At 38.9% G+C, this 13,724-nt stretch overlaps 1 protein-coding gene and 1 pseudogene across 1 annotated transcript; one reads left to right on the forward strand and one right to left on the reverse strand.

Annotated features, from left to right (window-relative positions):
* Positions 1 to 13,724, forward strand: part of LOC146390380 (polymeric immunoglobulin receptor-like) — a 45,235-nt pseudogene that overhangs the window by 11,191 nt on the left and 20,320 nt on the right.
* On the reverse strand, positions 7,120 to 8,294 carry LOC146390382 (tripartite motif-containing protein 29-like). The gene is given in 2 exon segments (XM_084923460.1): positions 7,120 to 7,265; positions 7,267 to 8,294. Coding segments are annotated over 2 exon segments (987 nt in total). The 5' UTR covers positions 8,227 to 8,294; the 3' UTR covers positions 7,120 to 7,238.

Below are 13,724 nucleotides of genomic sequence, written 5' to 3' on the forward strand. Positions count from 1 at the left end.
CAAACTGATCACTTGGTTGCGTTACTTGCTCTTCGAGTGAATCAACAAATGGATAAATAAAAAGCCGAACAGCAATGCTGATTTTTTAGAGTCTTAGCTTACATTTCATATTTTCAGTTGTTACCCTCCACGGCTAAACAAACTCTCTAAATCGGTTTCAATTGTGTACTGATGAACACAACAATGGACATAAGGAGCTTCTTTCAAAGAAAAAACTCAGGTAGATGTTATTTTATATATTATGCTTTGTATGTTGTTCAGTATATCTATGCAAAACAAGAGGAATTTCAATACACAGCAGTATATTCACAGTTGAAACCAGATATTTACATACACTTTAGGGAGAAAACATAAAAACTATTTTTACTGTTAAACATCAATTTAGAGTAAACTTTTGTTTTAGATAAATAAATGTTGAAATATCTTTTGAATTAGTTAAATGTCAGAATAAAAAGAGGGAGCTGTCTATTTTAATCACTTTCATCAAATTTAGGAGCACATATACACTAAGTTTATTGTTAATTAATAAGAAAACTCCAGACGATTCCATTCTGAGCTGAAGAAGCTTCTGATAGGTTAGTAGAGTCCATGTGAGTAAATTGTTGGCACACCTGTGGATGCATATAAGGCAAAACACAGAGCCTGTTTCTTTGACATGGGAAAATCAAGAGATGTCAACCAAAACACCAGGAAAAGAACTGTGGAGCTCCATAAGTGTGGCTCAGTTTTGAATACAATTTGGTGCCATTTGCAATTAAGAAATACAGATAGTTTCTCTCTTTACTCTTAAAGTTAACAAATGTTTTTTATATTTATCAATCTAAAAAAATAAACATTTAGTCTGATTTGATGTTACAATTAAAAAAGTGTTTGTGTTTTTATCTGAAGAGTTTGTAAATATCTGGTTTCAACTGTATATTTGATGATTGTCAGCACAAAGAGGGAGAGAGAGGAACAGAGAGGGAGAGAGAGAATGACGACAGAACAGAGAGGGAACAAGAGCAGGTGAGACACACATGTTAGTCAAATGGTTGTTTGCCAAAACTCATCAGAACATGTATCTCGTACCTAGTGTTTCTTTTTAGATACCATTTGTTACTTTTCAAATTCTACATTTATTAAGTTATGCAGGCTTGTTTGCACAACGAGGCTAAATAATTATATAAACTTTTCTCAATCTAAATAGTGTAGTTTGGTAGAATTAAGTAAAAATAAGTGTAGTGCAGGTCTATGATGATTTTTAGTGCTACTATCATCTAGTTCTGATTCTGGTTCTGTCTTGGTTACTGTTGTAGTCCTGTTTTAATTCCGGATCAGTTCTGGGTCTGGTTGAATTGGGGTTTAGTCCCTGTGTCTTGATACAGGCCCGACTTTGTTCTGCCTTGCTGCTTAATTAAAAAACTAGTTTAAGGTGTCCTGCATATGTATATAGAAGTGTGTGTATGTATATGTATATATATATATATGTGTGTATATATATATATATATATATATATATATATATATATATATATATATATATATATATATATATATATATATATATATATATATATATGAAGTCATTCTTTTTTTAACAAAACTCAAAACAGACCATAATAATCTTTCAGTCATTTCTACCCTCACTTAATTTCCTTTCGCTGCTCAGCTCTCACAAAGTGGCTCAGTTATGCTCCAATCATTCCATATTGTGGCCAATCACATGCGAGGATATAGGATAATATCATTATGTGAAAAACAGAGAGGGTGAGAGACGCGACAGTCAAGTGGAGCATCCGTCTGTCCTCTCAGTAAGTGAGTGAGACAGTAGACAGCAGTGAGGAGGGCTGTGTGAAAGCAAGAACACATAAATATGCCTGAAACCCGTAAACGAAGCAGCATCTGGCTGCAGTTTAAAGACTTTTTTTTGTCTCGTCTCAACTTGGTCTTGGTCTCGGATTAGGCGGTCTTGACTACAAGTCTAGTTGCTGTTCATAAAGTGAACATAGTGCACAGTCGCAATAATAACCAAGTCTCTGATTGGAGGATTAGAAATGATCCTTTTTTTTTCTTTTTATAATCGCGCGCCTCCATCTACTGTAATAACGGTGAAATTCTTTTTTTTTTGTAAATTTGAAATAAAAAAGTGAAAAATATTAATGTTAAATCGTTGAGATGAACCTTGTTGGATTAAGTTCATCGGCTGTTTGAGAGAATCATGTACGTCTGTCTGTGGTGACGTAATCGGCACGTGACGTGAAGGCTTCAGCAGGCTGTACTCGCCATTTGTTTTTGTGACTTTGGACTTGCTGCGACTTTGAAAGTTGTGAATGTACAAGAAGTTGGACTTGTTGTTGGAGTGAAGAGGAGAAAATCACAAAGCAGATTCACAGTTTGTCTGTATTTTGCTGACTTTGCTGTTTGTTCTTTTTCCAACTTGCAGACACGCCTGCCTGCACATACCGTCTGTGACTTTGTGTTTGAAAGTGTCATCATTACATCATCTAGAAAATAGAATCTAAATATGATTCTACATCTGCTCTTCAGATCAGAAATAAATTGGATCCGTTTGTGCAGAAAGCGTCATTTGCACGCGGAGCTGCATAAAAAGCACAAACTTAAAACATTCATGAGGTCATGTGATTCATATCAGAGCTCAGATTAGTAAACTTAAAGTTAAACCAGATCGAGAGGTTTTTTGAGTGAAAAAATAAGTCTTGAAGCCCCAGAATGAAACCGAAAGTTAGAGAGGATTTTTTAACAGACGTCTCCATTTTCTCCTTCCTAATTTCAAAGGATAAAAACTCTGTGTTTGCCTGCTTTGCGCAACAGGTTAGTAAATTTCCCTCAAGAATGTTGGACTTTTTTGCTCATAAGCTTTGCCTGATAGGCTTGTTGTTTTATTTTTGTTCTTCCTTTTACACTGAATTGTTTCTATCCTGTTACAAAGGATAGCACTTGTGTGCTGTGGTGTTCCAAATAGTGGCATGTTTGTGTTTCTTTACGGTAAAATGTGTAAACCACTTCTACCAGTAGTTGTGTTTTGTTTTTTCTATTGAAACGCACTTATGTTGTGCATATTTTGTGTTTGTGATGACCTGTTTTTGGTGTTGGTAATTTTCTTTTTGTTACGTCGCTGGCAGGAGGCTCTTATTACAGCGTCATCAGCGTGTCTCAGTGTTCAGATTAACTGCAGTAAAGGTTTGTTTTTCTTATGTGTTTGTGATCTAAACCATATTTTCTCTCTCTCTCTCTTTTCGTTGTAAAGTTGAGGGCACAAAGTAGCCGTATGTGTGTGTGAGGGTCACATCCAAGTGTGAGTTCATTCTCTTTGACCTTCTTTCCCTCGGTAGCCAATCTGCCCAGTGGGAAGTCATATCGCTGAATTGCTATTTTATTTGTACTAATGTCATTTATTTGTATTTATTCAGTTTTACCATCATTATAAAACAAACTCCTTAATGACACAAACCACATTTTGCCTTTTTAAGTAATAAAAGCCTAGTTTGAGTTGATATTCTCTGTGTGGTTTTGTCTGACTCACCATCTCTCCACCATTCCTCTGAACAGAATTATTTAAATAATACTGTAGTTAAAGGTTGTTGTTCTGTGGTTTCACACTTTAGGTCTCATGAAGAATGTCGGCTGCACAGCTCTCTTTATTTCAATATTCAGTGCGCCTCTCTTCTGTCCTGCATTGGGTGAGCAGCTGCTTTATTAAGCTCAGAATCATTCTCGTGTTTTAATATCAAAACAAAGTCATGCATTAATTAATAAAACTTAATAAGCCTGTTCTACAATGTTTTACCACTTTACCACCAAGTTTGTGTGATATGAAGAGTTCCCCACGATTGAAGCTCTCATTCAGAAAGCACAGAAACATAAACAGAAAATATTGGAATAATTGAAACATTCAATAATTAAAAATATTTTAATTCATTTGACATGTTATATGAGATATTAAATAAATATCTGGATTGAAATTACATTTCTGGTCAACTAATACTTGATACAATGATTTATTCATGAACAGAGAATTATTCCTTGTTCAGTGTTGCGCAGTAAGTTTCTGTGTAGTGTTTCTGAATAAGAGTCGCTGATTGGTTCATGTGCACATATTCAGCTCATTTCCAGCTCCCTTTGACTATTATTGGACTAGAGTAGTTTTGCATAATTCACTCTTAGAAATGATCTTTATTTATCTTCTTCTGGGCCTTGATGTTGTATCTCAGGCTGGTAGTTCTTCTTATTGTGTGCTTCCTCTGTCCACATGGAGGAAGCACTCGTAGTTTAGAGCTGTGTTTTAATCTTTATTTAACCAGCAAGTCAAACTCTTGAGAAGGCTGCATGCTAAGATCGTCTATTTAGCATCTATTTTATGTTGATGGCGTCTTTGTTTGGGTTTAAATCCAAAACCTTCTTGCCACGAGGCAAGACTAGCATTTACTCTTACAGAATTGGATTTGACACTGAACCTTATGTACATGAGATCTACAGGGGACGACTGCAGTGTGATCCACAGCTCGCCACGAAAGGACGACTCAAATGTCTCCTAACTGATCTGAGGGTCAGCGACACGGGCAAATATCGGTGCATCGCTGTCCTTCACAGCAAAAGTAGCTCTCAAGAATGTGACGTCACCGTTACTAGTAAAACAAATCACTGGCTCCTCTGTCGTTATGCGCTGCAATATCTTAGTAGTAATCAGTGATTAAGACTCAATAAATGGATTGTACCCAATAAGTATGTTTCTTTACAGTCATGAAATTCAGTTCCTCAGGCATAAGTTGAACAACCAATGCTCACAGAACCCAGAAGTGAATCACACAAAGCAGCTACCATGCTCACAAGAGTCACTTTGGCGAGTGCTGCAGCAGATTCACAATCTCACAGGCAAATGTGCTCTTAAAGCAACAATTTGCATGAACCAGCTGACTTCTTACAGGGCAAAGAAAACCTGCGCCCATAAAATGACACGATCTGCTCGGGGCTTTGACACACCTGTAGTTTCATACATCAGGACAAAGGTGAGGAGAGGAGCTGATGTCCAAAGAGAGTAATGAGAAAAAGGGCGTATTGAGCTAAAATCGTGAAGAGCTGTAATTTTATACTTGTTGATCAATGCTAAATAACAGACTAATAAAAATAAAATTTGAATTTCACTCCCAAAACTAGAGCAAAGATATTTGATGCAATAGTGGGAGGCAAACGCTTTTTTTCTAAAACTGCTCTCAAATCTTTTAAAGTTTTAAATCCTGTTACAATGAATGCAGTTTAGAAATGTTCCTTAAATCAAAGAATCAGGAACTAGACAAAGATTTTACATGTGAGTCAAGGCCCAGAGAAGAATCAAACATTACTGTTTGACTTACCAGAAGGACAGAAAGGATGATGTTAGTAAAGCTGACATCCATCATGAACAACCCACATCACCAACTGCATGAGTCTGTGAGTGTGCTGAGCAGCTCCTTTAGTCAGAGACTGAAACACCATCGCTGCAGGAAGGAGCGTTTTCGCAGACCATTCATCCCAACAGCAGTTAGACTCTATAACTCCTCAATCACGATGTCATAAGTCACTGGACACTGAGAACATCCACGGTCACCACTTCATGCATAATGGACCTTCTATGTGTATGGACGTGTGCAGGTATATATGTATGTATATGTATACATATGTATATTTAGTGTGTACATGTGTGTGTGCATGCCTATACATAGGAATAGTAGTGGTACAATAGTTATTTTAAGTTATATAGTTTATGTCTTGCATATTTCCACAACCATATCCATAATCACATGCTGTGTATGCTACCGTTGTATATAGTGTATTATCTTACTTATTTTCATTGTTTGTACTTATTTGTATTTTTTGTGTTTTCCTTCTGATATCTGTACCTGAGCTGAGGTAACGCAAAAATTTCCCCGTCTTGGGATCAATAAAGTCTTATCTTATCTTATCTTATCTTATCTTAGAAGCAAGAACCTGACTGATTTTAGAATGTAGTTCAAGAGGTGCTATGATCACGGCCTCAGTCTTGTTCATGCTTTAAACAAGGTCATTGCTAGAGAGCCAATCAGAAACCTGAGATGAGCACTGGATTAGGGCGGACAACCTATCCAGCTGATGGGGCCTAAAGGAAGAAAGGTCAAGAAAATCAACAATCTTCACATTTCAGAAACTGGAACCAGCTTTAAATGTGACTAAAATAACAATAAAACAATCAATTCTCTAATCATTGACTAACTGATGAATCACTGCAGCTCCAATATATTGTTGCATTTGACAACCCACTACAGCAACTACAGAATAAAAGCACTAACCAGACTGATGACAGATTTCAAACATGCTGAATATGAAGAGTAGTATCATTTAAACTCACATGATTATCAGCCATAAGAACAAATTCAGATTTATATTGATGTAAGGTATATAAATGTAAGTACAGTTTGAATCAGTGCAATATTATTTTCACACATCAATGGACCACTGAACTTCTCAGCTTCTAAAATGTAAAGCCTCATTTAGAAACTACACAAGTACATATAATGGTCAGGGATCAACATGAACCTGTCTTCTCTGTTTGACTTTAATCAACTCTGCAGTGGCTCCATCTCCATAAAGCCAAAGTCCAGCATAGAGCGGCTGAGTGAATGTGGTCTGGACTCTGTGGAGGAGAGTCATGGTTTCAGAGACGCTGTAGAAAGACAGAATACCTGCTCTGTGATCCAGGTACACTCCTACTCTGGAGGACCGAGGACCTGAGAGGACAGTGTGGACATTGTTGTGAAAAAATATATAACTGTTAGTGTCACAATATAATGCCCAAGATCTGTCATTGTTTCCAAATAAACATTCATTGCCACTCCCTGCTCTGCTGATATTCTTGTATGCAACTGCTACACGAACTTCTCCCCCTCTCCACTCCACCTCCCAGTAACAACGTCCAGTAAGACTCTTTCTACTCAGGACCTGATAATAGTCAGTGAATCTGTCTGGATGATGAGAATAAAACTGTTGTTTTTTCATAAATGTTACTTTTCTGTTCCCCTCAGATAATAACAGATGTGTGTTTGCTGTGTTTGGATCCAGTGTGATTTCATGTGAATATTTTAAGAATCCAGCTCTGGTCTTTGGTGGTGACAGTAAAACATCCTCTTCAGTGACTGTCAGTGAGATGTTTGTCCATTCCTCTCTCAGAATGTCCTGTAGTTTATCTCTGGTCTCTGACACAGCTGCTGTCACATCCTCAAAGTAGCTCAGAGGACGAATATTGATGCTGGATGAGTGTGTAGACTCACTGAGTGCTGACAGTGAGGGGTAGTTGTGTAGAAACTGGTTGTGATCCTCTGTGTGTGAGAGCTGCTCCAGCTCGCCGTCTTTCCTCTTCAGCTCAGCGATCTCCTGCTCCAGCTTCTCCTGAAGCTCTTTGACTCGACTCACTTCAGTTTCCTGCTGGGATCTGACCTGCTGCTTCACATCAGAGCTTCTTTTCTGGATGAGACGGATCAGCTCAGTGAACATCTTCTCACTGTCCTCCACTGCTTTATCAGCAGAGCCATTGATGGCCTCCACCTCCTGTTGAAGCAGCTTCACATCTTTCTCTCGCTCCTGGATTCTCTGCTGGATGTTTAGTCGTCTCACCTCGAGCTCCTTCTGCTTCTCAGTCCTTTCTGCTGCAGCTGGGACTGTTTCATGGCCTTTATGTTCATCCATTGTGCAGAGATAACAGATACTCTGCTGATCAGTACGACAGAAAATCTTCATCACCTCATCATGACGAGAGCAGATGTTCTCCTGGAGCTTCTTGGAGGGGGCCACCAGCTTGTGTTTCTTTAATGGAGCCGCATCATAGTGAGGTTGGAGGTGTTTCTCACAGTAAGAGGCCAGACAGACTAAACAGGACTTGATGGCTTTCAGCTTCCTCCCAGTGCAGACATCACAGGCCACATCTTCAGGTCCAGCATAGCAGTGATCAGCTGGAGCAGCTTGGAGTCCAGTCTTCTTCAGCTGCTCCACTAAAGCTGCTAACATGGTGTTTTTCTCCAGGACAGGCCTCGGTGTGAAAGTCTTCCTGCACTGAGGGCAGCTGTGGATTCCCTTCCTGTCCTCTTCATCCCAGAAGCTTTTAATACAGTTCCTGCAGTAGCTGTGTCCACAGGCTGTAGTCACCGGATCCTTCAGTAGATCCAAACAGATGGAACAAGAGAAGGTTTCTCGGTCCAGCTGAACTCCTTTCTGCGCCATTTCTCCTCTCAGTGTCAGTGACTGTGTGAGTTTCTCTTCCTTATAACTGAAACTAGTCTGAGCTCTGATCACAACAACATGTTTCTGCAGTGAATGGAGCCTGTCAGCTCTTACACGTCACCACATGTTGGTTACACCCATCTTCAAAGTGCAGATCTGAAGGGGAGGGAACGAGGAAACACGTGGACAGAGAGGAGGTGCTGTGTTTAAGAGCAGGAAGAAGAGGGAGGGTTATCAGGCTGTGCTTCATTCCAGGAAGAGGAGCAGTTTGAGAGCGATACTGTGTGTTTAACCCTTTTTATTTACTGCTCACATCAACTTTTAAGCTTGTTAACACTTTCTTCTATATAAATAAACTTCAATTTAAAAATATCAAAGTTCTCACTGAAGTTAACAAACAGTCCTTCAGTTTCAGTCAATGCAGGAGGATAATGATCCTAAACATACAGATAAGGCAGCCACTGACATGATGTTTATGTCACACAGTGGAAAATTGTGTTTTTATGTTTTGTTTTGTATCAGACTGTGTGTTGGTACATAGTGTTGATTTTATTTGCATGATTTTATTGTAATAGTGATATTGCATGTTTGTTTATTGATATTCCTATTGCATGATTTTATCCCCATATTTTTAGTGTGTGTTTGGTGTTGTTGTACAGTATTCTTTTTATTCCACTGTGGATTAAACAGACAATTGTAGGCACCTGTGAGGTGGGGGCGTTCCTCAAGGTGGCCTATCAGCCGCCAGATTGACCTGTTAAAGGGGATAGTGAGCGCAGAGACAAGAAAAGCGACGCATGAAAGGTGAGCAGGAGAAAAAGGAACGCGTGTAAGCACGTGTGTTGAAGGAACTGCTGCCTGACTGTGGGGTGCCACGAGTCGTTCGGCGACCCAGTCCCAACGGCAGGAACAGCAACAGCGGGTGGCGATGGCCGCAATTCACAACAGGGCAGGGATGCCCCTCTGCCTGCATCTGACGGTGAGGAGACAGGTCTGCGACAGGAGCCCCCTCCTTGTTCTTCTGGCCTTCTTTCCCCTCCTGTTTCAGATAAGGACCATTCGCCCATGTGTGGCTGGACTGTGGGATTATGGGACTGTGGGAGGGTAATTTTAGCATATGGGAAACATTTTTTTTTAGCTTTGTTTTAATAGTGTATAGTTATTCCTGCCGGCAGGGCTTTTAGCGGGTTGTGAACATTATTTTTATTGTATAGCGGGGATTTTAACTTGTATTTGCGATTCTGGCTGCGTTTTTATGGAAATAAATGGTGTGTGTTTGAAGCCAGTTCAGTTTCTGTGCCCTGAGCGCTGACCCGCTCACTCCCCTTCCTCTTGTATGTGAACGGACTTGGAGGTGAAGATTTAGGTCCACCAGTTTAGCGGTTACATTTATGTTGCATTTAATTTTATGTTCAATTCAATTGTTTTTGTCCCTCAAACACCATCAGAGGTGAGAGGGTGCAGCAGGTGTAGTAGTTGGTATATGAGTCAGTAAACAAATTAAAGGTGGTTCAAACACATTCATCTCCACAAAAATGTGATAAATGTTTGACAGAAATAATAAAAAGAAACTCTGATCCTTAAAAGTATTTTTCTGTTATTGCGGTCGAGCTGATCACAACTTCTACAATCATCTTGAGCAGGGACGTGGCTAAATACTGGTATGTGAGAACCCGTCAATATTAACTCTTTACTGACCCAGTATTATACAGACTGCCTTATTTGGTTATTTTGGCTGTAAAAGGGTCAGAAATCATACTATAAGTGAATGTTTTTGCCCCTTTTGTCAGAATAAACTCCACTTTCAATATCTGTCATTTTACATTGTATTGTTATTACAATGTAACAACAGCTTAAAGTGGAAATAAACAGACTCTGTTTTTTTTTTCAGATATTTAGTTAAGTAGAAACTGATATTCAGCAGGAACAAAATGTAACACGACATCAACGTTAAATATGAATAATAAATACGTACAAAAACGTTTTTTAGCCTGGGCCACTCAGGTTTTTAAATCTCCAGGCCTTTTTGGGGGGCATTGCCACTTCTCCACACCTGAGTCTCTGCTCTGTGCGTCATCAATTCTTAGTTGTGATTGGACCATTGTTACTCGTGCTTTCTAATGATGCACCGTAAAGTTTCTAAAGCTCATCTTCCAGTAACCGTCTGAAATGTCTCTCTTGCCCAACTGGTCGAGCAGCTACAGTGGTGCAAATCACCCATGGTAACACCTAAGAGGAATTGACTTTTCTTTTTTCAGACAGCAGTAGCTTGTGAACAGTTTGTGCTACTATAATACACCAAATGTCTCCGTAAAGTGCAGCTTTTCTTCTTTTCAAAACCGTTCATATTATATTTCTAACATACACAATGACGGAGTTACAGTCATTTAAAGAGCTCATATAAAATGGGCCCACCAGTGGACCGCACTGATATGAATGGCAGCATTTTACAGGATTCATTGTAAACATGGTTGAACAGGATGGTGACACTACATTGATGTGACGGACTACAAATCTATTCTCCACTCATGACTCTGTGCTGAGTCTGCATAATAAAGGAGGGTTTGTATGAATTAGAAACTTTAATATAAAACATCTCTGTTACCAGTTGCTTCGTGTACAGGTTGGTGGAGGGTGATTTTCCAGCATCTGTGCTGAATAAAATCCTTTAAGTGCTGGAGGATTTGTTGGACTGCCTCTGTGTGATTAACAGAGTGAAATAATGTTTCATCTTATCTGCTTTGTCACAAATGGTTCTTTAACATCTTTAATGACTGAGCCTCAGGTTTGATACCTGAAGGCTCCAATATTCTTAGACACTACAATGGGTCAACTGACTATTTAAGTTGCTTTGGACGGTAACATTGTCTGGTTATCCAGTTGGAATGAGGTTTGCAAATGTGAAAAGGGTTGATTACATTTACATATTGCATTGATATTAATTACAAGGCTCTGCATGTATGACTGGCAGCTGACTGGCAATCACCCTGCTGTCCATTATTAAAGCTGCCATTTATTTAACAATCATTCAACTTCTTCACTTGACTGATTCCCATAAATGTCCACATGGAGGCGATAAAGTCAAACACAATAAATAAACTGCACAACAGTCCACTGATATTTGACGTCCTGGCAGCTCATGAACCGATTGTCTCATTTCCACCTTAAATCCATCTCAGCTGGAAGAAAGAACAAAGAGGCTGAAGGTGGAAACACAAATGAAGAAAAAACTAAATGTTTGTTTAAAAAGATGCAGAGCAAACAGGAAACATTAGAATTTATTCATAGCTGCACATTATTAAAAACATGAGTGAATGTTGGAGTTTAGACTGGACTCAATCAGAAACACAAAAGTAGAAATAAACACAAACCAAAAATCTATCAGGTTACTGGAACCAGTCAGAGGTCTTTGGGTCATTTCATAAAGATCCCGATGGTGCAGAAACACACACAGCTGTAAACCTGCAGCCAGGTGAAGATTTCATTATAGAAAAAGTGCAATAAAACAACACCAGTGTTAACAACTCACTGATTTCATGTCAGGCTGATTCACATTTACAGGATAGCAATTATTATCAGACAGAAAATATAAGCGCGCTGCAAGACACAGGATTAAAATCAGTGAATGCAGCAGAGTTTCAGATTAACAATAACAAGATTAATCTATAGTGTGTAAGAATTAAAGCTGTAAATGAATCCTGAAGGTCTGAACTCACAGCTGCAGTCTGACAGTTTCTATGAGATCAGACAATAAAGAAGCAGATCACTGTGGATCAAAGCAGAACACAAACACTGCAGCTTCATCAGAGGAGTCAAAAACTGGCAGACAGCAGAAATATTACTGCAATATAAGTAATAATAAACCAATAGCTTTATAAATGGAAACACGGCAACAGAAACAAATCAGAAAAAAAAAAACTTCTACCACAACTTCACTTATAGTTTCAAGGTACATGGAGAAGAAGAGGGTCTGAAGACTCTATTCTTTCTCTAATTGCTCTTAATTTGTTTCTGCACATCCACACAACTGAGTGGATTTGGGATGGCTATATTTCATTTGCTATTGTGATTGTGTTTTTTATGCCTCTACTCAAACACGTGTTCTATTTAAAGTGATATCGACCATCTGCAGCAGAGCTGCTGTCAGTCCACAGTAGAGGCCGATCCTTCCTCCTCTCTCTGTGTTTGATGTCTCAGGTTTTCTCTCCCTGCTGCAGAGACACAAACACATCTTAAACAAGTATTTAAAATCACTAATAACCACTAAAATTATTTTCACACACATTTCCAAGCAGATTATTATTCATCTGAAAAGAAAGTCATGTAGAACTGAAGGAGTTTAAAATTTTACTTAATTACCTGATCCAGTTACCAGTGTCACTAAGATAAATCTGCCAAAGCCATGACATTGATTCACCTCACACAGGTACAGACAAGAGTCATCAGTCCTGATTCTGGACAGACTCTGAGCCTCAGTTCCTTCATGAACACAATACAGGACTGGGAGTTCAAATATTATATGAGTTCCTTCTACTGCAGTGTCAGGTTGTGGTTCTCTTGATAGTTTCAAAATTCTTTGCGCTACTTCCTGAAAAGGGGCGTGTCTTCCTGTGTTTGTCAGGGCGGCCGGTAACGTTTCTGCTCAGCTGGACCGTTACATTCTGCACCGTTAACTGGAGGTAAAGTTGTACACCGTAAACCTTCATGCTAATCGCCTGCACTCATATCGTTTTACTGTTTCTTAGTTTTTTCTCTATTTTTCTTTTCTCTCTTGCTGTGATTTTGTTTATAGTTACAGTGACATGTGACGTCAAATATTCTAAAACATGAGTTTGTTTCCCTTGTTGTCATAAAATTAGCATTCTCTGGGTTTGTTCAAAACTACCCTTTCAGCTTGTTCGTGGCCAAAGGTGTCCACCAACAGATTGGGTCTGAATTTTTATTGTTTTTATGTTTTTTGTCATTTTTTTCTGCATGAAGCTTTTAACTAACTTCAGTTCTTTTCATAAATATAAAATAGTTATTACTTTTTACATTTTTAACCCTTTAAACACCAGTTTGTTTGTCCACTGCACCAGTTGGAAGACAAAACTCAAATCACACAATGTTATCTGCAGTGCTACTGGAATTTCTTGTATTAATAATAGTAGAGTCTGGGACATGTGATTGATTCACATCAACATTGATTATAAAGCATTGTTATTTTTGCACAGGGAGAGCAAAAACAGAAAAACTCCCTCTCAGCTTGTTCGTGGCCAAAAATGGCCACCCCTTCTGTCATGGTCCTGGGTCATTGACTCAGCGTTTTGTGTTTCCTTTTGGTTTCATCTTGTGTTTGGTGTTTATTCTGATTTTGTATTAGTTCTTTGGGTTTGGTTGTCATGTTTATCGTCCCTACCTGTGTCTTCCCTCTGTGCTCTGTTCGTGTGCCCGAGTTTTGTGTTGTAAAACAGTCGGTGTGTTTCCTGTTTTACTTTGTAGGTCTGCTTCTCGTTATG

The sequence above is a fragment of the Perissodus microlepis genome, chromosome 3, assembly GCF_051167445.1.
Source record: "Perissodus microlepis isolate ML-2025 ecotype Zambia chromosome 3, ASM5116744v1, whole genome shotgun sequence".
In the NCBI taxonomy this organism is placed as follows: Eukaryota; Metazoa; Chordata; class Actinopteri; order Cichliformes; family Cichlidae; genus Perissodus; species Perissodus microlepis.